The sequence below is a fragment of the Anser cygnoides genome, chromosome 28, assembly GCF_040182565.1.
Source record: "Anser cygnoides isolate HZ-2024a breed goose chromosome 28, Taihu_goose_T2T_genome, whole genome shotgun sequence".
Taxonomy (NCBI): domain Eukaryota; kingdom Metazoa; phylum Chordata; class Aves; order Anseriformes; family Anatidae; genus Anser; species Anser cygnoides.
The window spans coordinates 1050006-1075086 of record NC_089900.1 but is presented as its reverse complement, the minus strand read 5'-3'; the positions used below and the strand labels follow the sequence as shown (position 1 = coordinate 1075086).

Sequence of the window (25081 nt, the reverse complement as noted above, 5' to 3'; positions counted from 1 at the left end):
TGGGGGAGAAGGTAGAAATGAGGATCCTGAAAGAGGGAGACGAGGCACAGCAGAGGACTTGAGGTGAATAGGATCAGGTGCATGGGTGGTGGTTTCCTCCTTCCTTCCAGTGGCGGGGATCAATATTGAAAGGAAGGGGCAGATCAATACGTGGCGCCGAGGCTGGTGCCACTGACAGAGTTTTGGGTTTCTTGATGGTGGGGAGGTCTACGTGACACTGAGCCTACTGACTCCTGATGGGGAGCACCTTTCTTTGAGGGATCTTTGCCCAGGAGTCAGCAGGGCTGATGGACAGGGCTTTAAACTGGATCTGAAGGGGGACAGGGACAAAACCGGGCCCAGCGGTGCCGAGCTGTGGGACTGCATGACAATTTTGGAGGAACTGCACGATAATGAGGCCCTTCAGTCTTGGCTGCAGTGACAGTGAGATGGCGGAGTTCAGGATCTTAGAATCATAAAATCATAGAACATCCCCACTTGGAAGGGACCCATAAGGATCCTCGAGTCCAGCTCCTGGCACCGCACAGGTCTACCCCAAAATTCAGACCATGTGACTAAGTGCACAGTCCAAACGCTTCTTAAACTCTGGCAGGCTTGGTGCAGTGACTCCTTCCCTGGGGAGCCTGTTCCAGCGGGCGACCGCCCTCTCGGTGAAGAACCTCTTCCTGATGTCCAGCCTGAACCTCCCCTGCCGCAGCTTGACACCGTTCCCTCGGGTCCTATCTCTGAAGAGAACAGATCGGTGCCTTCCCCTTCGCTCCCCCGTGTGAGGAAGCTGTAGGCTGCGATGAGGTCTCCCCTCAGCCTCCTCTTCTCCAGGCTGAAAAGGCCAAGTGACCTCAGCCGCTCCTCATACGTCTGCCCCTCTAGGCCCTTCACCATCTTCGTCGCCCTCCTCTGGACACTCTCCAACAGTCTCACGTCCTTTTCGTACTGCGGTGCCCAGAACCGCCCCAGGTGGTGTTCTGGAGCCCCGGGGAGGCGCTCGGGTTCTCCGCTCAGCTGTAGGATTGCGGTGGGGACGTTCTTGGGTTCTCTGGTGAGAGGCTTGGGTGCTCCAGGGAGGTGCTTCTGCGCTGCAGAGAGATGCTGGGGCGACTCGCGGGAGAACTTTGGGTGCCTTTGTTGCCCAGAGAGGTGCTTGGGTCTTCCGAGGAGTTGATTGGGTTTTCTATTTAGGGGCTGGGTTCTTCAAAGTAACGCTCGTATGCCACTGGGCGATGTCTTAGCGCCTCAGGAGGCGATGGGTTCGCAGAGGAAGCTTTCAGTGCTCCAATCACGTGCTTGAGGGCCGTGGGGAGGTGCACGTGTCCTCCAAAAAGAACCTTGGGATCCCTGGGGAGAAAGAGCTGAAATGTGGTTGCTCCAGGCAAGTGCTTTTATGTCCTGGGGAGATGCAATTCTCCACGGAGAGATGCTTCGGTCCCCTTGGGAGATACTTCATGGCTCGAGAGAGACGCTCAGAGATGTCGCCGCAGGGCACCGCGCCCTCGCGTCCTGCCCCAGAGTCACAGCGGATTTTGGGGTGGTTTTTCCTTGCCGGGCAGCTGAACTCCGCCACAACCGCTCTCACTGCCCCTCCTCAGAAGAGGAGGGGAAGAAGAAAAGGAAAGAAACAGCTCACGGGTACGTGTAAGGATAATTTTGTTAAAGGAATACATAGTTATTAAGGGAAAATTATTATTAATTATATAATTTTTAAAAAGGGAAAGGGGGAAAAGGAAATAAAACAACAAGCAGAGGCTGTGTGGAAGTGCAGAGGAAAGAATTTACGCTCTACATCCCAAAAACGAGCGATGCTCCTTTGGGCATTCTGCAGGTCCGGGAGCCCTCCGGTGCCAAGATCCTGAACCGCAGCATCCTAAAATCGGGTGGAGGATTTGGAGATCGAGTCCCACCATCACCGCGACCTCCCAAGGAGGGCGAGGTCTTCTGCATGACAAGGTCCCGACGGGTGAAGTCTTCTGCACGAGATCCCGACGGCAAGTCGAGGAACGGAGGCTCTTGAACCACAGGGGGAGTGCTGGGAGAGGTGGAGCCCCACCACGAATGCAAGGTGGAGGAGCTCCAATGCCCAAGTCTTGGTCCCTCAAGGGTCCTCTTGCAGGAGGAAGCGGCCTGCGGGCACCAAGGTGAGCGTAGGATGGAGAGGAGGTCCTCTGGGTGCGGAGAGCCCTCTGCGGTGTGGGGTGGAGGTTGTGCTGAGGCGCCACGAAGGACCTGTCCCATGGCTCTGGTCATCTTGGTGGCTTGCGGTCACTTGGTGGCACGTGGTCACCTTGGTAGTTTGAGGGTCACCTTGGTGGCTCAGGATCACCTTGGTGGCTTGGAGCCATCTCTTCATCTTGTGGCCGCCTTGGTGGCTTGTGGTCACCTCAGTGGTTTGAGGGTCACCTTGGTGGCTCACAGACCATCTTGGTCAACTTGGTCTCCTGTGGTCACCTTGGTGGCTCGTGGTCACCTTGGACTCTTGTGGTCTTCTTGGTGGCTCGGAGCCATCTCTTCATCTTGTGGTCACCTTGGTGGCCCAGAGGCCATCTTGGTGGCTCATGGTCAACCTGATCTCTTGTGGTCCACCTTGGTGGCTTGGAACCATCTCTTCACCTTGTGGTCACCTTGGTGGCTCAGAGTCATCTAGGTGACTTTGGGTCACCTTAATATCTTGAGGTCACCCTGGTGACTTAGGGGTCACCCTGATATCTTGTGGTCACCTTGGTAGTTTGGGGGTCACCTTGGGGGCCTGGGTTCATCTCAGCATCATGTGGTCACGATGGCTTGGGGCTACCTCAGTATCTTGTGGTTGGGCCCAACTTGATGGCTTGGGGACACCTTGGTGGCTCACCATCATCTGGGTGGCCTGGGGTCACCCTGGTGGCTTGGGGGTCACCTCCTTGGCTGGAGTCATCTTGGTGGCTTGGGGGTCACCTTGGTGGCTCGGGGGTTACCTCCTTGACCTGGGGACACCTTGGTGGCTCAGGGCCACCTCCTTGGCTTGGGGACACCTCCTTTGTGTTACTTTGGAAGCTTGGGGTCACCTCCTTTGCTTGAGGACACCTTGGTGGCTTGGGGTCACCTCCTTGGCGGTTTGGGGTCACCTTCTTGGCTTTGGGTTTTGGTGACTCAGGGTCACCTGCTTTGTTTGGGGACACCTCGGTGGCTCAGGGGTCACCTTGGTGGCTTGGGATCACCTCCTTTGTATCACCTTGGAACCTTGGGGTCACCTCCTCAGCCTGGGGACACCTTGGTGGCTTGGGGTCATCTCCTTGGTGGCTCAGGGTCACCTCCTTGGCTTGGGGTCACCTTGGTGGCTCAGGGGTCACCTCCTCTGTGTTACCTTGGAACCTTGGGGTCACCCCCTCAGCTTGGGGACACCTTGGTGGCTTGGGGTCACCTCCTTGTCTCAGAGGTCACCTTGGTGGCCACCTTGGTGGCTTGGGGTCACCTCCTTGGCTTGGGGACATCTTGGTTGCTCGGGGTGACCTCCTTGGTTTGGGGACACCTTGGTGCCCTGGGATCACCTCCTTTGTATCACCATGGAACCTTGGGGTCACCTCCTTGGCTTGGAGACACCTTTGTGGCTTGGGGTCATCTTGGAACCTTGGAGTCACCTCCTTGGCAGCTCAGGGCCACCTACTGAGCTTGGGGCCACCTGGGTGGCACGAGGTCACCTTGAGAAGGAGGGCACAGGAAGCCCCCCCCCCCCACCCGGCCAATCGCCTCTGTCTCACCTCCAGGAGCCCCTCCCCTTGTCCCCGCCCCCACGCGCACGCAGCCAGGCGGGGTCGGCGTTCGCGGCTGTTTATTGGGGTCCGGGGGACAACGACGGGGGCTGTCCCCAGGGCAGCGGGGACATTGGCCTGCGGAGAGGGGCACCGCGTCACCGCCGTGGCGCCCCGCCACGCCCGCGTGGCCCCTGCGTGGCCGCTGTCCCCCAGCCCCGCGTCCCCGCTCACCTGCAGCAGCGTGGCCACCTGCGCCGCCGAGAAGCCGGGCACCGCCGCCAGGTCCTCCACCTGCGGGGACAGGGGCACCCGTGGGGACAGGGGCACCCGGGGGACAGCACCGGGCGGGGGGGTGGCAGGGACACTGGGTGCCCCGGTGGGTTGGCACGGGGTGACGCGGGGCATGCCAGGGGACACCCAGGGGTGGCACAGGGTGACATGGGGACATACCAGGGGACACCCAGGGGTGGCACAGGGTGACATGGGACACGCATGGGGACACTGGGAGAGTGACACAGTGCCGTGGGACATGGCAGGGGACACCTGGGAGTGGCACAGGGTGACACAGGACATCCGGGGGTGGTGTGGGACACGCGTGGGGACCCTGTGAGGTGACACCGTGACACGGGGCACACCAGGGGACACCCGGGGGTGGCACAGGGTGACAACAGGTGACACACCGAGGGTGACACAAGGTGACCCGGGGAGGTGACAAGAAGACACGGGGGTGACAGCGGGGAGGGGGGTGACAGCGGGGAGGTGACAGGCACTGACCGTGCGGAAGGGGCCGTGCTCCTGGCGCCAGGCGTGGACGCGCCCCCCTGGCGGGGCCCCAGCCCCGCAGCTGCGCCGGGTCCCCCCGTTGAGCGCCCGCAGGACGTGGGCCCGGACCCCCGCCTCCAGCCGGGGGGCGGCCACCGCCTCCCACTGGGGACAGCCCTGGGGACAGCAGGGGACACTGAGCGGGGGGGGCACAAATGGACCCCCCACGTGTGTCACACCCCCCCACCCAGGGACCCACCTTCTGCCGCCGCCGCAGCACCACCAGGGAGGCCGGGGGAGGGGGCGCCTGTGGGACAAAGCATCAAGGGGGGGGACATTTGGGGACGGGGGGGACACTTTGGGGGGGGGGGGGGACACTTTGGGGGGGAGGGGACACTTTGGGGGACCACCGTACCCAGAGGAGGAGGAGGCGGAGGAGGAGGGGAGGGGGGTGGGCGCCGCTTCTTCAGCCTCTGTGGGGGGAGGGGGTGAGCACCCATGGGTGCCCCCCGGTGGGGTGCTGGTGGTGTCACCCCCCGCCCCGTGTCCCCCTGTCCCCTCCCCGTGTCACCTGCAAGCGTGTTCTCAGCGTCCTCCAGCCAGCGCTGCAGGGCCCGGTCCTCCGGGGGGGGCGTGGGGGACCTGTGGGGGGGGGGGGGACAGGGAAGAGGGGGTCACAGGGGGCCCGTGCCACCCCCTTGTCCACCGCCCCCCCCCCAATGTCCCCAAATCCCTACCTGGGCTCCGGGCGTCGCTGGCAACGGTGGCATCTGGGGGGGGAGGGGGGGGGTCAGGGGGTGCCAAATAGCCCCCTGCATCCCCCCCGTCCCACATCCCCCCAGTGCCCCCCCATGTCCCATGCTCCCCCCTTCCTCCTCGTGTGTCCCCCTCACCCCTCCCCCACGTCCCCAGTGCCCCCATCCCTCCCCATAACCCCACAAACCCCCCAGTGCCCCCCACCCCTCCCCAAAGCTCCCCCAAAATCCCCCAGCTCCCCCAGTCCCTCCCAGAGCCCCCCCAAGCTTTCCCCACCCGTCCCCATAGCCCCCCAAACCTCCCCAATACCTTCCCATAGCCCCCCCAAACTCCCCCATAGCCCCCCAGCTCCCCTCCACCCCTCCCCAGAGCCCCCCACACCCCTCCAGACCCCCCCAGTGCCCTCCCACCCCCTTGATACCCTCCCCCAGGTCCCCCAGCCCCCCAGTGCCCCCCACCCCTCCCTACAGGCCCCCAACCCCCCAGTGGCCCCCACCCCTCCCAGAGCCCCCAACCCCCCTCCCCCCAAACCCCCCACCCCCTCCCCTGTCCCCCAACCCCCCCCACAGCCCCCAACCCCCCCATAACACTCTCCCACCCCTCCCCAAAGCTCCCCCAACCCTCCCAGTTACCCCCCCACCCCCTTGATGCCCCCTCATCCCTCCCCATAGCTCCAACCCCCCCCCCCCCCCGGGACACCCCCATCCCCATGATACCACCCCCAACACCAACACCCCCATAACCCCAACCCCCCCCCCCCCCCAATAACTCACCCCGCCCCTCATCCCCCACGGGGGGGGGGCACCCAGCGCACCCCCGGGCAAAGCTGAGGGCTCGGCGGGCCTGGGGGCGCCCCGGGGGGCGGGGGCAGAGGGCGAGGAGGGAGGAGCAGGGAGGGGGGGGGGCCGGGGGCGCGGCGCCCCCCAGGCAGGCGGGGTGAGGCGGCTCTCGCGGAGGGGCGCCCCCGCCGCAGCGCCCCCAGCACCCTCCGCAGCACCCCCAGCGAGGCGTTGGTGGCCCCCCCTCGCGCAGGCGAACCCCCCCAGCCCCGCTGCGCCGGGGGTCTTCCAGCCCCGCCAGGGTCGGCCAAGGTCAAGGTGGGGGGGGGGGGCACCCCCGGGTGCCGGGGGGTCCCGGGGGGTCGCAGCGCACCCACAGCACCAGGTGGCCCCGGCTGGACGAGGCGTTGAGGAGGGTGGGGGCGGCGCGGCGGCGGGCGCCCAGCGAGGCCGCCAGGAGGGCGGGGGCCGGGGGGGGGCCCAGGGGAGGCGGGTGAGGCCCCGCACCTCGGGGGGGCCCCCGAGGCCTGGAGGATGCGCGGGGGGGGGCCCCCAGGCACAGGAGGTCGCGGATCTGGGGGGAGAGGGGGGTGAGGGGGGCTGGGGGGGAGTATGGAAGGATTTGGGGGGATTCAGGGGGGATATGGGGGGGATTTGGGGCCGTATGGGGGGGTATGGGGATTTGAGGGGGATGTGGGGGTCTGGGGGAGCTATAGGGGGAAATGGGGATTTGGGGGGGGATGTGGGGGTATGGGGTTTGGTGCGGGGATGTGGGGGCTATACGGGGGATTTGGGGGGGGTATGGGGGGAATTTGGGGGAGGTATATGGGGATTTGGGGGTTTTGGGGGAGGATTTGGGGGTCTTGGGCGATTCTGGGGGGAGATATGGGGCAGTTACAGGGAGGAAAGGGGGATTTTGGGGAGGGATATGGGGATTTGGGGGGGGTATGACGGTTTGGGGGCAGATAAGGGGCCATATGGGGGGTATGGGGATTTTGGGGAGGATATGGGGATTTGGGGGGGATATTGGGAGGAGATATGGAGGGATGTGGGGGTTTGGGGGGAATATAGGTGGGATATAGGAGGATTTGGGGGGGGGGGGGGGGGTGGGGGAAATGGGGATTTGGGGGCAGATATGGGGCATTATGGGGGGGATATGGGGGGGTTACGGGGGGAAATGGGCATTGGGGGGGCATATGGGCATTTTGGGTGGGTTATGGGGGGGAAATGGGGGATTTGGGGGGGGGGTATGGGGGTTTGGGGGCAGATATGGGGCCGTATGGGGGGGATATGGGGAGTATGGGGGAGATATGGGGGTATGGGGGGGGGCAGATATGGGGCCGTATGGGGGCAGTTTCGGGGGGATTTGGGGAAGATTTTGGGGGGATATAGGAGGTTTGCGGGGATTTGGGGGGGACATAAGGGGGAGTATGGGGGTTTGAGGGCGTACTGTGGGGGGGCTGGGGAGGATATCGGGGGGTTGGGGGTAATTTGGGGGGTCTTTGGGGGAAGTATGGGGCTGTATGGGGGGTATGAGGATTTTGGGGGAGGATATGGGGTTTTTGGGTGGGTTACGGGGGAAATTGGCATCGGAGGGTGGATATGGGGATTTGAGGGGGTATGGGGGAATTTTGGGGGGATGTAGGGGGAATGGGTTTGAGAGGGTTATGGGGGTTTTGGGCAATTTTGGGGGGGGATTTGGGGGGGGGATATGAAGGGATGTGGTGGATATGGGTGGGATATAGGAGGATTTGGGGGGGGGTGTGGGGGGGGAAATGGGGATTTGGGGGCAGATATGGGGCATTATGGGGGGGGATATGGGGGGTTACGGGGGGGAAATGGGCATTGGGGGGCATATGGGTGGGTTATGGGGGGGGAAATGGGGGATTTGGGGGCAGATATGGGGGGAGTATGGGGGGCAGATATGGGGGGTTCAGGGGGAATATGGGGGCGATTTGGGGGATTTAGGGGGGATATGGGGGGTCTGGGAAGATTTTGTGGGATATAGGAGGTTTGGGGGGATTTGGGGGGGACAGGGGGGGAGTATGGGGGTTTGAGGGGGCAATGTGGGGGGGCTGGGGAGGATATGGGGGGGTTGGGGGGGGGAAACAGAGTGGTTATGGGGTTTTGGGGGGAAGATATGGGGATTTGGGGGGGGAGAAAATGGGGGGTTCAGGGGGGAAATATGAGGGGAATGTGCGGGGGAAATGGGGATTTGGGGGCAGATATGGGGCATTATGGGGAGGATATGGGGGTTTATAGGGGGAAATGGGGGGTGGGGGGACATACGGGTATTTTGGGTGGATTATGGGGGGAAAATGGGGGGGTATGAGGGGTTTGGGGGCAGATATGGGGCTGTATGGGGGGGTATGAGGGGTTTGGGGGCAGATATGGGGATTTTTGGGGGGCTTACATGGGGCAAATTGGCATCGGGGGGTGGATATGGGGTTGGGGGGTTATGTGGGAATTTGGGGGGGGGATGTAGGGGGAAATGGGTTTGAGAGGGTTATGGGGGTTTGGGCAATTTTGAGGGGGATTTGGGGGGGGGAAGAGGGGTTTGGGGGCAGATATGGGGCCGTATGGGCGTCATGTGGATTTTGGGGGCAGATACGGGGTTGGGGGGGGATATTGGGGGGAGATATGGAGGGATGTGGGGTTTGGGGGGTATGTGGTGGATATGGGTGGGATATAGGAGGATTTGGGGGGGGGATGTGGGGGAAATGGGGATTTGGGGGCAGATATGGGGCAATATGGGGGGAAATCAGGAAATGGGCATTGGGGGCATATGGGCATTTTGGGTGGGTTATGGGGGGGGATTGGGGGATTTGGGGGCAGATGGGGGGAGTATGGGGGGCAGATATGGGGCCATATGGGGGGCGATATGGGGGCTTTGGGGGGGGGAATATGGGGCAATTTGGGGGGGGATTAGGGGGGATATGGGGGGTCTGGGAAGATTTTTGTGGGATATAGGAGGTTTGGGGGGATTTGGGGGGGACAGGGGGGAGTATGGGGGTTTGAGGGGGCAATGTGGTGGGGGAGGATATGGGGGGTTGGGGGGCAGAGTGGTTATGGGGATTTGGGGGGGAATATGGGGGAAACTGGGTGCGATTTATGGGTCACTTGGGCGGATATAGGGGTTTGGTGGGGGATATGAGGGGTTTGGGGGGATATGAGGGGTTTGGGGGGATATGAGGCCGCATGGGGGGTGCATGGGGATTTGGGAGGAGGGATATGGGGATTTTTGGGGGGTTACATGGGGTAAATTGGCACTGGGGGGGGATAGGGGGGTCTTGGGGGGCTCAGGGGGGATTTGGGGGGGCATATGGGAGGTTGGGGGTGTATAGGAGGTTTGGGGGGGGTACGTGGGGTACGGGGGGAAATGGGCATTGGGGGGATTTTGGGGGGAGTATGGGGGTTTTGGGGGATTCTGGGGGGGGGATTTGGGGGCCTATGGGGGGGGGGGGTATATGTGGGGTTTGGGGAGGTTGGGGAGATATAGGGTGGATTTGGGGGGGGGGGGTTGGGGGGGATTTGGGGGATGTATGGGAGGAGTATAGGGGGTTTGGGGATGGATATGGAGACGTATGGGGGGGTATGGGCATTTTGGGGGAGGTTATGGGGATTTTGGGGGGGGGTCACGGGGGGGTGGCATTGGGGACGATATGCGGAGGGATATGGGGGGGTGGGGGATTATGGGGGGTTATAGGGGCATTGGGGGTATCTGGGAATTTTTGGGGAGGATTTGGGGGGGATCTGGGGAGGAAATGGGCATTGGGGGTGGGATATGGGGGGGTTGGGGATTCGAGGGAGGATACTGGGGGGCTATGGGGGGAGATTTGAGGGGATATGGGGGGAGTATGAGGGCTGGGGGGATATGGGGGGATTTGAGGGGGATATGGGTTTTTTTTGGGGGGGAGATATGGGGAGGCATGGGGGGGATTTGGGGGGGAAGTATGGGGGTTTGTGGGGGGATGTGGGGATTTGGGAGGGGATATGGGGGGGTATGGGGGCTGGGGGGGATATGCGGGTTTGGGGGTGGATGTGGGGGGAATATGGGGGTTTTGGACGATTCTGGGGGGGAGATATGGGGGGCGGTTACGGGGGGGGGAAATGGGCATTGGGGGGCATATGGGGATTTGGGGGAGATATGCAGATTTGGGGAGGGATATTTGGGGGTATGGGGATTTTGGGGGAGGATATCGGGATTTTGGGGGGGGTTTGGGAGCAGATATGGGGCTATATGGGGGGGGTATGGGGATTTATGGGGGGGGTTATGGGGGAGAAATTGGCATCGGGGGGGATATGAGGATTTGGGAGGGTATGAGGGGTTTGGGGGATTCTGGGGGGGCATATGGGGTTGTTATGGTGCGGGAATGGGCATGGGGGGAGCATACGGCGATTTTGGGGGCATTTTGGGGGGGATGTAGGGGGAAATGGGATTTGGGGGTTTTGAGCAATTTTGGGGGGGATATGGGGGTTTGGGGGCAGATATGGGGGGGATATGAGGGGCTACGGGGGGCAAATGGGCATTGGGGGGGCATATGGGCATTTTGGGTGGGTTATGGGGGGGGGAAATGGGGGAATTTGGGGGGGGTATGAGGGGTTTGGGGGCAGATATGGGGCCGTATGGGGGGGATATGGGGAGCATGGGGGGGTAATGGGGGTTTTGGGGGGAAGATATGGGGATTTGGGGGGAAAATGGGGGGTTCAGGGGGAAATATGGGGGGCTGTGCGGGGGAAATGGGGACTTGGGGGCAGATATGGGGCATTATGGGGGGGTATGGGGATTTTGGCGGAGGATATGGGGAGGAAATGGGCATTGGGAGGGATACTGGGATTTGGGGGGAGATATGGGGGGGTTGGAGGGTTATGGGGGGGGATATGGGGTTTGGGGGATGATATGGGGATTTTGTGGGGGATGGGGGGAAATTGGGATTTTGGGGAGGGATATGGGGGCCGTATGGGGGGCATATGGGGATTTGGGGGGGATGTGGGGGTATGGGGTTTGGTGCGGGGATGTGGGGGCTATACGGGGGGATTTCAGGGGGGTATAGGGGGGATTTTGGGGAGGGATATGGGGATTTGGGGGGGTATGACGGTTTGGGGGCAGATAAGGGGCCGTATGAGGGGTCATGAGGATTTTGGGGGAGGATATGGGGATTTGGGGGGGATATTGGGGGGAGATATGGAGGGATGTGGGAAGGAAAGGGGGATTTTGGGGAGGGATATGGGATTTGGGAGGGGGTATGAGGGGTTTGGGGGCAGATAAGGGACCGTATCGGGGGTATGGGGATTTTGGGGGAGGATATGGGGATTTTGGGGGGGGGGTATGTGGTGGATATGGGTGGCATATAGGAGGATTTGGGGGGGGATGTGGGGGGAAATGGGAATTTGGGGGCAGATATGGGGCATTATGGGGGGGATATGGGGGGTTACGGGGGGGAAATGGGCATTGGGGGGCATATGGGTACTTTGGGTGGGTTATGGGGGGGGAAATGGGGGGTATGAGGGGTTTGGGGGCAGATATGGGGCCGTATGTGGGGCAGATACGGGGGGATTTGGGAAGATTTTGGGGGGATATAGGAGGTTTGTGGGGATTTGGGGGGGACATAAGGGGGAGTATGGGGGTTTGAGGGCAGACTGTGGGGGGGCTGGGGAGGATATGGGGAGGGTTGGGGGTAATTTGGGGGGGGCTTTGGGGGAACTATGGGACTGTATGGGGGGGTATGAGGATTTTGGGGGAGGATATGGGGATTTTGGGGGGGGGGGTTACGGGGGGGGGGGGGGTGGCATCGGGGGGTGGATATGGGGATTTGGGGGTACGGGGGAATTTTGGAGGGGGATGTAGGGGGAAATGGGTTTGAGAGGGTTGTGGGGGTTTTGGGAAATTTTGGGGGGGATTTGGGGGGATTTGGGGGGGGAAGAGGGGTTTGGGGGGCAGATATGGGGCCGTATGGTGCGTCCTGTGGATTTTGGGGGAGGATATGGGGATTTGGGGGGGATATTGGGGGGAGATATGGAGGGATGTGGGGGTTTGGGGGGGGGTATGTGGTGGATATGGGTGGGATATAGGAGGATTTGGGGGGGGATGTGGGGGGGAAATGGGGATTTGGGGGCAGATATGGGGCATTATGGGGGGGGATATGGGGGGTTACGGGGGGGAAATGGGCATTGGGGGGGCATATGGGCATATTGGGTGGGTTGGGGGGTATGAGGGGTTTGGGGGCAGATATGGGGGAGTATGAGATTTGGGAAGAGGGGTTTGGGGGCAGATATGGGGCCGTATGGTGCGTCCTGTGGATTTTGGGGGAGGATATGGGGATTTGGGGGGGATATTGGGGGGAGATATGGAGGGATGTGGGGGTTTGGGGGGTAGATATGGGGGGGGGAAATGGGGATTTGGGGGCAGATATGGGGCATTATGGGGGGGATATGGGGGGTTACGGGGGAAATGGGCATTGGGGGGTATGGGCATATTGGGTGGGTTATAGGGGGGTATGAGGGGTTTGGGGGCAGATATGGGGTTCGGGGGGAATATGGGGGCGATTTGGGGGGGGATTTAGGGGGGATATGGGGGGTCTGGGAAGATTTTTGTGGGATATAGGAGGTTTGGGGGGATTTGGGGGGGACAGGGGGGAGTATGGGGGTTTGAGGGGGCAATGTGGGGGGGCTGGGGAGGATATGGGGGGGTTGGGGGGAAACAGAGTGGTTATGGGGTTTTGGGGGGAAGATATGGGGATTTGGGGGAGAAAATGGGGGGTTCGGGGGGGGGGAAATATGAGGGGGGGGATGTGCGGGGGAAATGGGGATTTGGGGACAGACATGGGGCATTATGGGGGGGATATGGGGGTTACGGGGGGGGAAATGGGCATTGGGGGGGCATATGGGCATTTTGGGTGGGTTATGGGGGGGTAATGGAGGTTTTGGGGGGAGATATGGGGATTTAGGGGGAGGATATGGGGGGGGAAATGGGGATCTGGGGAGGGATACGGGGCCATATGGGGGGGATGGAGATTTGGGGGAAGGATATGGGGATTCTGGGGGGGCTTACATGGGGCAAATTGGCATTGGGGGGGATATGGGGGCATGTGGGGGATTTTTGGGGGGGATAGGGGGCCTTGGTGGGGATACAGGGGGGATATGGGAGGTTGGGGGTGTATAGGGGGGATTTGGGGGGTATGGGGGGTTACAGGGGGAAAATGGGCATTGGGGATTTGGGGAGGGGTATGGGGATTTGGGGGGGAATATGGGGGGGGGGTGAAGAGGGGTGTGGGGGCAGATATGGCGGGGTATGGGGGGATCTGGGGGGGGATATGGTTTTATTGGGGGGGTATAGGGTGGATTTGGGGAGTTTGCGGGGATTTGGAGGACGTATGGGGGGAGTATGGGGGGTTTGGGGGGGGTGTATGGGGGGATTTGGGGGTCTGGAGAGCATTTGGGGGAGATAATCGGGATTTTGGGGAGGGATATGGGGGCCGTATGGGGGGCATATGAGGATTTGGGGGAGATTTGGGGGGGATATAGGGGGGGATTTGGGGGGGGTTGGCGGGAGTAGAGGGGGTTTGGGGATGGATATGGAGACGTATGGGGATTTCGGGGGAGGTTATGGGGATTTTTGGGGGATCACGGGGGGGGAAATTGGCATCGGGGGGGATATGGGGAGGGATATGGGGGGTGGGGGATTATGGGGGGTTATAGGGGCATTGGGGGTATCTGGGAATTTTTGGGGAGGATTTGGGGGGATCTGGGGAGGAAATGGGCATTGGGGGTGGGATATGGGGGGGGTTGGGGATTTGAGGGAGTATGGGGGATTTGAGGGGGATATGGGTATTTTTGGGGGGAGATATGGGGAGGCGTGGGGGGGATTTGGGGGAAGTATGGGGGGTTTGTGGGGGGATGTGGGGATTTGGGAGGGGATATAGGGGGGTATGGGGGCTGGGGGGGATATGCGGGTTTGGGGGTGGATGTGGGGGGAATATGGGGGTTTTGGGCGATTCTGGGGGGGGGGGGAGATATGGGGCGGTTACGGGGGGAAATGGGCATTGGGGGGCATATGGGGATTTGGGGGAGATATGCAGATTTGGGGAGGGATATGTGGGGGTATGGGGATTTTGGGGGAGGATATCGGGATTTTGGGGGGGGGGGTTTGGGGAGATTTGGGGATTTTGGGGAGGGATATGGGGATTTGGGAGCAGATGTGGGGCTATATGGGGGGGGTATGGGGATGAGAAATTGGCATCGGGGGGGATATGAGGATTTGTGGGGGTATGGGGGGTTTGGGGGATTCTGGGGGGGGATATGGGGTTGTTATGGTGCGGGAATGGGCATGGGGGGAGCATACGGCGATTTTGGGGGGATTTTGGGGGGGATGTAGGGGGAAATGGGATTTGGGGGTTTTGGGCAATTTTGGGGGGATATGGGGGTTTGGGGGCAGATATGGGGGATATGAGGGGCTACGGGGGGCAAATGGGCATTGGGGGGCATATGGGCATTTTGGGTGGGTTATGGGGGGAAATGGGGGAATTTGGGGGGGGGGGGTATGAGGGGTTTGGGGGCAGATATGGGGGCCGTATGGGGGGGATATGGGGAGCATGGGGGGGTAATGGGGGTTTTGGGGGAAGATATGGGGATTTGGGGGGGAAAATGGGGGGTTCAGGGGGAAATATGGGGGGGCTGTGCGGGGGTAATGGGGACTTGGGGGCAGATATGGGGCATTATGGGGGGGTATGGGGATTTTGGCGGAGGATATGGGGAGGAAATGGGCATTGGGAGGGATACTGGGATTTGGGGGGAGATATGGGGGGTTGGAGGGTTATGGGGGGGGATATGGGGTTTGGGGGGATGATATGGGGATTTTGTGGGGGATGGGGGGAAATTGGGATTTTGGGGAGGGATATGGGGGCCGTATGGGGGGCATATGGGGATTTGGGGGGGATGTGGGGGTATGGGGTTTGGTGCGGGGATGTGGGGGCTATACGGGGGATTTCAGGGGGGTATAGGGGGATTTTGGGGAGGGATATGGGGATTTGGGGGGGTATGACGGTTTGGGGGCAGATAAGGGGCCGTATGAGGGGTCATGGGGATTTTGGGGGAGGATATGGGGATTTGGGGGGATATTGGGGGGAGATATGGAGGGATGTGGGGGTTTGGGGGGTATGTGGTGGATATGGGTGGGATATAGGAGGATTTGGGGGGATGTGGGGGGAAATGGGGATTTGGGGGCAGATATGGGGCATTATGGGGGGGGGATATGGGGGGTTACGGGGGGAAATGGGCATTGGGGGGCATATGGGCATTTGGGTGGGTTATGGGGGGGAAATGGGGGGATTTGGGGGCATATATGGGGAGTATGGGGGCAGATATGGGGGAGTATGGGGGGGGGAATATGGGGGCGATTTGGGGGGATTTAGGGGGGGATATGGGGGGGTCTGGGAAGATTTTGGGGGGGATATAGGAGGTTTGGGGGGGATTTGGGGGGACAGGGAGTATGGGGGTTTGAGGGGGCAATGTGGGCGGGCTAGGGAGGATATGGGGGGGGGCTTTGGGGGGAAACAGAGTGGTTATGGGGATTTGGGGGGAATATGAAGGAAACTGGATACGATTTGGGGGGGCACTGGGGGATTTTGGGGGTTTGGTGGGGGATATTGGGGGATTTGGGGGGATATGAGGGGTTTGGGGGAGGTATGGGGATTTGGGAGGAGGATATGGGGGATTTTTGGGGGGCTTACATGGGGCAAATTGGCATTGGGGGGGATATGGGGGCATGTGGGGGATTTTTGGGGGGATGGGGGGGATATGGGAGGTTGGGGGTGTATAGGGGGGATTTGGGGGGTATGGGGGGTTACAGGGGGAAAATGGGCATTCGGGGATTTTAGGGGGTGGTATGGGGGTTTGGGGGGATTCTGGGGGGGGTATGGGGGTGTAAGGGGGGGCTCCAGGGGGGAAATGAGGGTTTGGGGGGGAATATGGGGGTGTATGGGGGTTACGAGGAGGGGCATTGGGGGCATTGGGGATTTGGGGAGGGGTATGGGGATTTGGGGGGGAATATGTGGGGGCTGAAGAGGGGTGTGGGGGCAGATATGGCGGGGTATGGGGGGATCTGGGGGGGATATGGTTTTTTTGGGGGGGGGTATAGGGTGGATTTGGGGGGTTTGCGGGGATTTGGAGGACGTATGGGGGAGTATGGGGGGTTTGGGGGGGGTGTATGGGGGGATTTGGGGGTCTGGAGAGCATTTGGGGGAGATAATCGGGATTTTGGGGAGGGATATGGGGGCCGTATGGGGGGCATATGAGGATTTGGGGGAGATTTGGGGGGATATAGGGGGGATTTGGGGGGGTTGGCGGGAGTAGAGGGGTTTGGGGATGGATATGGAGACGTATGGGGGGGTATGGGCATTTTGGGGGAGGTTATGGGGATTTTGGGGGGGTCACGGGGGGAAATTGGCATTGGGGACGATATGCGGAGGGATATGGGGGGGTGGGGGATTATGGGGGTTATAGGGGCATTGGGGGTATCTGGGAATTTTTGGGGAGGATTTGGGGGGATCTGGGGGAGGAAATGGGCATTGGGGGTGGGATATGGGGGGGTTGGGGATTCGAGGGAGGATACTGGGGGGCTATGGGGGGGGATTTGAGGGGATATGGGGGGAGTATGAGGGCTGGGGGGGATATGGGGGGATTTGAGGGGGATATGGGTTTTTTGGGGGGGGAGATATGGGGAGGCATGGGGGGGATTTGGGGGAAGTATGGGGGGTTTGTGGGGGGATGTGGGGATTTGGGAGGGGATATGGGGGTATGGGGGCTGGGGGGATATGCGGGTTTGGGGGTGGATGTGGGGGGAATATGGGGGTTTTGGACGATTCTGGGGGAGATATGGGGCGGTTACGGGGGGGAAATGGGCATTGGGGGGCATATGGGGATTTGGGGGAGATATGCAGATTTGGGGAGGGATATTTGGGGGTATGGGGATTTTGGGGGAGGATATCGGGATTTTGGGGGGGGGTTGGGAGCAGATATGGGGCTATATGGGGGGGTATGGGGATTTTGGGGGGGTTATGGGGGAGAAATTGGCATCGGGGGGGATATGAGGATTTGGGAGGGTATGAGGGGTTTGGGGGATTCTGGGGGGCATATGGGGTTGTTATGGTGCGGGAATGGGCATGGGGGGAGCATACGGCGATTTTGGGGGCATTTTGGGGGGGATGTAGGGGGAAATGGGATTTGGGGGTTTTGAGCAATTTTGGGGGGATATGGGGGTTTGGGGGCAGATATGGGGGGGATATGAGGGGCTACGGGGGGCAAATGGGCATTGGGGGGGCATATGGGCATTTTGGGTGGGTTATGGGGGGAAATGGGGGAATTTGGGGGGGGTATGAGGGGTTTGGGGGCAGATATGGGGCCGTATGGGGGATATGGGGAGCATGGGGGTAATGGGGGTTTTGGGGGGAAGATATGGGGATTTGGGGGGGAAAATGGGGGGTTCAGGGGGAAATATGGGGGGGCTGTGCGGGGGAAATGGGGACTTGGGGGCAGATATGGGGCATTATGGGGGGGGTATGGGGGATTTTGGCGGAGGATATGGGGAGGAAATGGGCATTGGGAGGGATACTGGGATTTGGGGGAGATATGGGGGGTTGGAGGGTTATGGGGGGGATATGGGGTTTGGGGGATGATATGGGGATTTTGTGGGGGATGGGGAAATTGGGATTTTGGGGAGGGATATGGGGGGCCGTATGGGGGGCATATGGGGATTTGGGGGGGGATGTGGGGGTATGGGGTTTGGTGCGGGGATGTGGGGGCTATACGGGGGATTTCAGGGGGGTATAGGGGGATTTTGGGGAGGGATATGGGGATTTGGGGGGGTATGACGGTTTGGGGGCAGATAAGGGGCCGTATGAGGGTCATGGGGATTTTGGGGGAGGATATGGGGATTTGGGGGATATTGGGGAGATATGGAGGGATGTGGGAAGGAAAGGGGGATTTTGGGGAGGGATATGTGATTTGGGGAGGGGGGTATGAGGGGTTTGGGGGCAGATAAGGGACCGTATCGGGGGTATGGGATTTTGGGGGGAGGATATGGGGATTTTGGGGGGGGGTATGTGGTGGATATGGGTGGCATATAGGAGGATTTGGGGGGGGGATGTGGGGGGGAAATGGGAATTTGGGGGCAGATATGGGGCATTATGGGGGGGGATATGGGGGTTCCGGGGGAAATGGGCATTGGGGGGGGCATATGGGTACTTTGGGTGGGTTATGGGGGGGAAATGGGGGGTATGAGGGGTTTGGGGGCAGATATGGGGCCGTATGTGGGGCAGATACGGGGCCGTATGTGGGGCAGATACGGGGGGGATTTGGGGAAGATTTTGGGGGGATATAGGAGGTTTGTGGGGATTTGGGGGGGGACATAAGGGGGAGTATGGGGGTTTGAGGGCAGACTGTGGGGGGCTGGGGGGAGGATATGGGGGGTTGGGGGTAATTTGGGGGGGGCTTTGGGGGAACTATGGGACTGTATGGGGGGGGTATGAGGATTTTGGGGAGGATATGGGGATTTTGGGGGGGGGGTTACGGGGGGGAAATTGGCATCGGGGGGTGTGGATATGGGGATTTGGGGGGTACGGGGGAATTTTGGAGGGGGATGTAGGGGGGAAATGGGTTTGAGAGGGTTGTGGGGGTTTGGGAAATTTTGGGGGGGGGATTTGGGGGGGGATTTGGGGGGGGAAGAGAGGGGTTTGGGGGGCAGATATGGGGCCGTATGGTGCGTCCTGTGGATTTTGGGGAGGATATGGGGATTTGGGGGGGGGATATTGGGGGGAGATATGGAGGGATGTGGGGGTTTGGGGGGGGGTATGTGGTGGATATGGGTGGGATATAGGAGGATTTGGGGGGGGATGTGGGGGGAAATGGGGATTTGGGGGCAGATATGGGGCATTATGGGGGGGATATGGGGGGTTACGGGGGGAAATGGGCATTGGGGGGGTATGGGCATATTGGGTGGGTTATAGGGGGTATGAGGGGTTTGGGGGCAGATATGGGGGAGTATGGGGGGCAGATATGGGGGGTTCGGGGGGGAATATGGGGGCGATTTGGGGGGGATTTAGGGGGGATATGGGGGGTCTGGGAAGATTTTTGTGGGATATAGGAGGTTTGGGGGGATTTGGGGGGGACAGGGGGGGAGTATGGGGGTTTGAGGGGGCAATGTGGGGGGGCTGGGGAGGATATGGGGGGGTTGGGGGGGAAACAGAGTGGTTATGGGGTTTTGGGGGAAGATATGGGGATTTGGGGAGAAAATGGGGGGTTCAGGGGGGAAATATGAGGGGGATGTGTGGGGGAAATGGGGATTTGGGGACAGACATGGGGCATTATGGGGGGGGATATGGGGGGTTACGGGGGGAAATGGGCATTGGGGGGGCATATGGGCATTTTGGGTGGGTTATGGGGGGGTAATGGAGGTTTTGGGGGGAAGATATGGGGATTTAGGGGGAGGATATGGGGGGAAATGGGGATCTGGGGAGGGATACGGGGCCATATGGGGGGGATGGAGATTTGGGGGAAGGATATGGGGATTCTGGGGGGCTTACATGGGGCAAATTGGCATTGGGGGGGATATGGGGGCATGTGGGGGATTTTTGGGGGGGATAGGGGGCCTTGGTGGGGATACAGGGGGGGGATATGGGAGGTTGGGGGTGTATAGGGGGATTTGGGGGGGGTATGGGGGGTTACAGGGGGAAAATGGGCATTGGGGATTTGGGGAGGGGTATGGGGATTTGGGGGGGGAATATGGGGGGGGTGAAGAGGGGTGTGGGGGCAGATATGGCGGGGTATGGGGGGATCTGGGGGGGATATGGTTTTATTGGGGGGGGTATAGGGTGGATTTGGGGAGTTTGCGGGGATTTGGAGGACGTATGGGGGGAGTATGGGGGTTTGGGGGGGTGTATGGGGGGATTTGGGGGTCTGGAGAGCATATGGGGGGATAATCGGGATTTTGGGGAGGGATATGGGGGCCGTATGGGGGGCATATGAGGATTTGGGGGAGATTTGGGGGGATATAGGGGGGATTTGGGGGGGTTGGCGGGAGTAGAGGGGGTTTGGGGATGGATATGGAGACGTATGGGGGGTGGTATGGGCATTTTGGGGGAGGTTATGGGGATTTTGGGGGGGTCACGGGGGGAAATTGGCATCGGGGGGGATATGGGGAGGGATATGGGGGTGGGGGATTATGGGGGGTTATAGGGGCATTGGGGGTATCTGGGAATTTTTGGGGAGGATTTGGGGGGATCTGGGGAGGAAATGGGCATTGGGGGTGGGATATGGGGGGGTTGGGGATTTGAGGGGTATGGGGGATTTGGGGGGGATATGGGTATTTTTGGGGGGAGATATGGGGAGGCGTGGGGGGATTTGGGGGAGAAGTATGGGGGGTTTGTGGGGGGGATGTGGGGATTTGGGAGGGGATATAGGGGGGGTATGGGGGCTGGGGGGGATATGCGGGTTTGGGGGTGGATGTGGGGGGAATATGGGGGTTTTGGGCGATTCTGGGGGGGAGATATGGGGCGGTTACGGGGGGAAATGGGCATTGGGGGGCATATGGGGATTTGGGGGAGATATGCAGATTTGGGGAGGGATATGTGGGGGTATGGGGATTTTGGGGGAGGATATCGGGATTTTGGGGGGGGGTTTGGGGCAGATTTGGGGATTTTGGGGAGGGATATGGGGATTTGGGAGCAGATATGGGGCTATATGGGGGGGGGGTATGGGGATGAAATTGGCATCGGGGGGATATGAGGATTTGTGGGGGTATGGGGGGTTTGGGGGATTCTGGGGGGGCATATGGGGTTGTTATGGTGCGGGAATGGGCATGGGGGGAGCATACGGCGATTTTGGGGGGATTTTGGGGGGGATGTAGGGGGAAATGGGATTTGGGGGTTTTGAGCAATTTTGGGGGGATATGGGGGTTTGGGGGCAGATATGGGGGGGATATGAGGGGGCTACGGGGGCAAATGGGCATTGGGGGGGCATATGGGCATTTTGGGTGTGGTTATGGGGGGAAATGGGGGAATTTGGGGGGGTATGAGGGGTTTGGGGGCAGATATGGGGCCGTATGGGGATATGGGGAGCATGGGGGGGTAATGGGGGTTTTGGGGGAAGATATGGGGATTTGGGGGGGAAAATGGGGGGTTCAGGGGGAAATATGGGGGGGCTGTGCGGGGGTAATGGGGACTTGGGGGCAGATATGGGGCATTATGGGGGGGTATGGGGATTTTGGCGGAGGATATGGGGAGGAAATGGGCATTGGGAGGGATACTGGGATTTGGGGGGAGATATGGGGGGGTTGGAGGGTTATGGGGGGGATATGGGGTTTGGGGGATGATATGGGGATTTTGTGGGGGATGGGGGGGGGGGGGTGGGATTTTGGGGAGGGATATGGGGGCCGTATGGGGGGCATATGGGGATTTGGGGGGATGTGGGGGTATGGGGTTTGGTGCGGGGATGTGGGGGCTATACGGGGGATTTCAGGGGGGTATAGGGGGATTTTGGGGAGGGATATGGGGATTTGGGGGGGGTATGACGGTTTGGGGGCAGATAAGGGGCCGTATGAGGGGTCATGGGGATTTTGGGGGAGGATATGGGGATTTGGGGGGATATTGGGGGAGATATGGAGGGATGTGGGGGTTTGGGGGGGTATGTGGTGGATATGGGTGGGATATAGGAGGATTTGGGGGGGGGATGTGGGGGGGAAATGGGGATTTGGGGGCAGATATGGGGCATTATGGGGGGGATATGGGGGGTTACGGGGGGAAATGGGCATTGGGGGGCATATGGGCATATTGGGTGGGTTATGGGGGGAAATGGGGGGATTTGGGGGCATATATGGGGGAGTATGGGGGCAGATATGGGGGAGTATGGGGGGAATATGGGGGCGATTTGGGGGGGATTTAGGGGGGATATGGGGGGTCTGGGAAGATTTTGGGGGGATATAGGAGGTTTGGGGGGGATTTGGGGGGGGACAGGGGGAGTATGGGGGTTTGAGGGGGCAATGTGGGCGGGCTAGGGAGGGATATGGGGGGGGGGGCTTTGGGGGGAAACAGAGTGGTTATGGGGATTTGGGGGGGGAATAGAAGAGAAACTGGATACGATTTGGGGGGGCACTGGGGGATTTTGGGGGTTTGGTGGGGGATATTGGGGGATTTGGGGGGGGAAATGAGGGGTTTGGGGGAGGTATGGGGATTTGGGAGGAGGATATGGGGGATTTTTGGGGGGCTTACATGGGGCAAATTGGCATTGGGGGGGATATGGGGGGCATGTGGGGGATTTTTGGGGGGGATGGGGGGGATATGGGAGGTTGGGGGTGTATAGGGGGGATTTGGGGGGGTATGGGGGGTTACAGGGGGAAAATGGGCATTCGGGGATTTTAGGGGGTGGTATGGGGGTTTTGGGGGATTCTGGGGGGGGTATGGGGGTGTAAAGGGGGGGGCTCCAGGGGGAAATGAGGGTTTGGGGGGGGGAATATGGGGGTGTATGGGGGGGTTACGAGGAGGGGCATTGGGGGCATTGGGGATTTGGGGAGGGGTATGGGGATTTGGGGGGGGGAATATGTGGGGGCTGAAGAGGGGTGTGGGGGCAGATATGGCGGGGTATGGGGGGGATCTGGGGGGGATATGGTTTTTTGGGGGGGGTATAGGGTGGATTTGGGGGTTTGCGGGGATTTGGAGGACGTATGGGGGGAGTATGGGGGGTTTGGGGGTGTATGGGGGGATTTGGGGGTCTGGAGAGCATTTGGGGGAGATAATCGGGATTTTGGGGAGGGATATGGGGGCCGTATGGGGGGCATATGAGGATTTGGGGGAGATTTGGGGGGATATAGGGGGATTTGGGGGGTTGGCGGGAGTAGAGGGGGTTTGGGGATGGATATGGAGACGTATGGGGGGGTATGGGCATTTTGGGGAGGTTATGGGGATTTTGGGGGGGTCACGGGGGAAATTGGCATTGGGGACGATATGCGGAGGGATATGGGGGGGTGGGGGATTATGGGGGGTTATAGGGGCATTGGGGGTATCTGGGAATTTTTTGGGGAGGATTTGGGGGGATCTGGGGAGGAAATGGGCATTGGGGGTGGGATATGGGGGGTTGGGGATTCGAGGGAGGATACTGGGGGGCTATGGGGGGGATTTGAGGGGATATGGGGGGAGTATGAGGGCTGGGGGGATATGGGGGGATTTGAGGGGGATATGGGTTTTTTTGGGGGGGAGATATGGGGAGGCATGGGGGGGGATTTGGGGGAAGTATGGGGGGTTTGTGGGGGGATGTGGGGATTTGGGAGGGGATATGGGGGGGTATCGGGGCTGGGGGGGATATGCGGGTTTGGGGGTGGATGTGGGGGGAATATGGGGGTTTTGGACGATTCTGGGGGGAGATATGGGGCGGTTACGGGGGGGAAATGGGCATTGGGGGGCATATGGGGATTTGGGGGAGATATGCAGATTTGGGGAGGGATATTTGGGGGTATGGGGATTTTGGGGGAGGGATATCGGGATTTTGGGGGGTTTGGGAGCAGATATGGGGCTATATGGGGGGGTATGGGGATTTTGGGGGGGGGTTATGGGGGAGAAATTGGCATCGGGGGGGGGATATGAGGATTTGGGAGGGTATGAGGGGTTTGGGGGATTCTGGGGGGCATATGGGGTTGTTATGGTGCGGGAATGGGCATGGGGGGAGCATACGGCGATTTTGGGGGCATTTTTGGGGGGGATGTAGGGGGAAATGGGATTTGGGGGTTTTGAGCAATTTTGGGGGGATATGGGGGTTTGGGGGCAGATATGGGGGGATATGAGGGGCTACGGGGGGCAAATGGGCATTGGGGGGGCATATGGGCATTTTGGGTGGGTTATGGGGGGAAATGGGGGAATTTGGGGGGGTATGAGGGGTTTGGGGGCAGATATGGGGCCGTATGGGGGATATGGGGAGCATGGGGGGGTAATGGGGGTTTTGGGGGGAAGATATGGGGATTTGGGGGGGAAAATGGGGGTTCAGGGGGAAATATGGGGGGGCTGTGCGGGGGAAATGGGGACTTGGGGGCAGATATGGGGCATTATGGGGGGTATGGGGATTTTGGCGGAGGATATGGGGAGGAAATGGGCATTGGGAGGGATACTGGGATTTGGGGGGAGATATGGGGGTTGGAGGGTTATGGGGGGGATATGGGGTTTGGGGGATGATATGGGGATTTTGTGGGGGATGGGGGGAAATTGGGATTTTGGGGAGGGATATGGGGGCCGTATGGGGGGCATATGGGGATTTGGGGGGGATGTGGGGGTATGGGGTTTGGTGCGGGGATGTGGGGGCTATACGGGGGATTTCAGGGGGGTATAGGGGGATTTTGGGGAGGGATATGGGGATTTGGGGGGGGGGTATGACGGTTTGGGGGCAGATAAGGGGCCGTATGAGGGGTCATGGGGATTTTGGGGGAGGATATGGGGATTTGGGGGGATATTGGGGGGAGATATGGAGGGATGTGGGAAGGAAAGGGGGATTTTGGGGAGGGATATGGGATTTGGGAGGGGGTATGAGGGGTTTGGGGGCAGATAAGGGACCGTATCGGGGGTATGGGGATTTTGGGGGAGGATATGGGGATTTTGGGGGGGGTATGTGGTGGATATGGGTGGCATATAGGAGGATTTGGGGGGGGATGTGGGGGAAATGGGAATTTGGGGGCAGATATGGGGCATTATGGGGGGATATGGGGGGTTCCGGGGGAAATGGGCATTGGGGGCATATGGGTACTTTGGGTGGGTTATGGGGGAAATGGGGGGTATGAGGGGTTTGGGGGCAGATATGGGGCCGTATGTGGGGCAGATACGGGGGGATTTGGGAAGATTTTGGGGGGATATAGGAGGTTTGTGGGGATTTGGGGGGGACATAAGGGGGAGTATGGGGGTTTGAGGGCAGACTGTGGGGGCTGGGGAGGATATGGGGAGGGTTGGGGGTAATTTGGGGGGGCTTTGGGGGAACTATGGGACTGTATGGGGGGGGTATGAGGATTTTGGGGGAGGATATGGGGATTTTGGGGGG

At 60.5% G+C, this 25081-nt stretch overlaps 2 protein-coding genes across 2 annotated transcripts in view; both read right to left on the bottom strand.

The window, feature by feature from the left end:
- The window catches only part of LOC136787245 (ceramide synthase-like), a 573680-nt gene that overhangs the window by 516993 nt on the left and 31606 nt on the right, over nucleotides 1–25081 (bottom strand). The window lies entirely within an intron of this gene.
- Nucleotides 6333–25081, bottom strand: part of LOC136787080 (kinesin-like protein KIF22) — a 41422-nt gene continuing 22673 nt past the window's right edge. Inside the window, exon 6 of the mRNA XM_066984205.1 lies at nucleotides 6333–6593. Coding sequence (XP_066840306.1) covers nucleotides 6333–6593 — 261 coding nt within the window. The remainder of the gene's footprint in view (nucleotides 6594–25081) is intronic.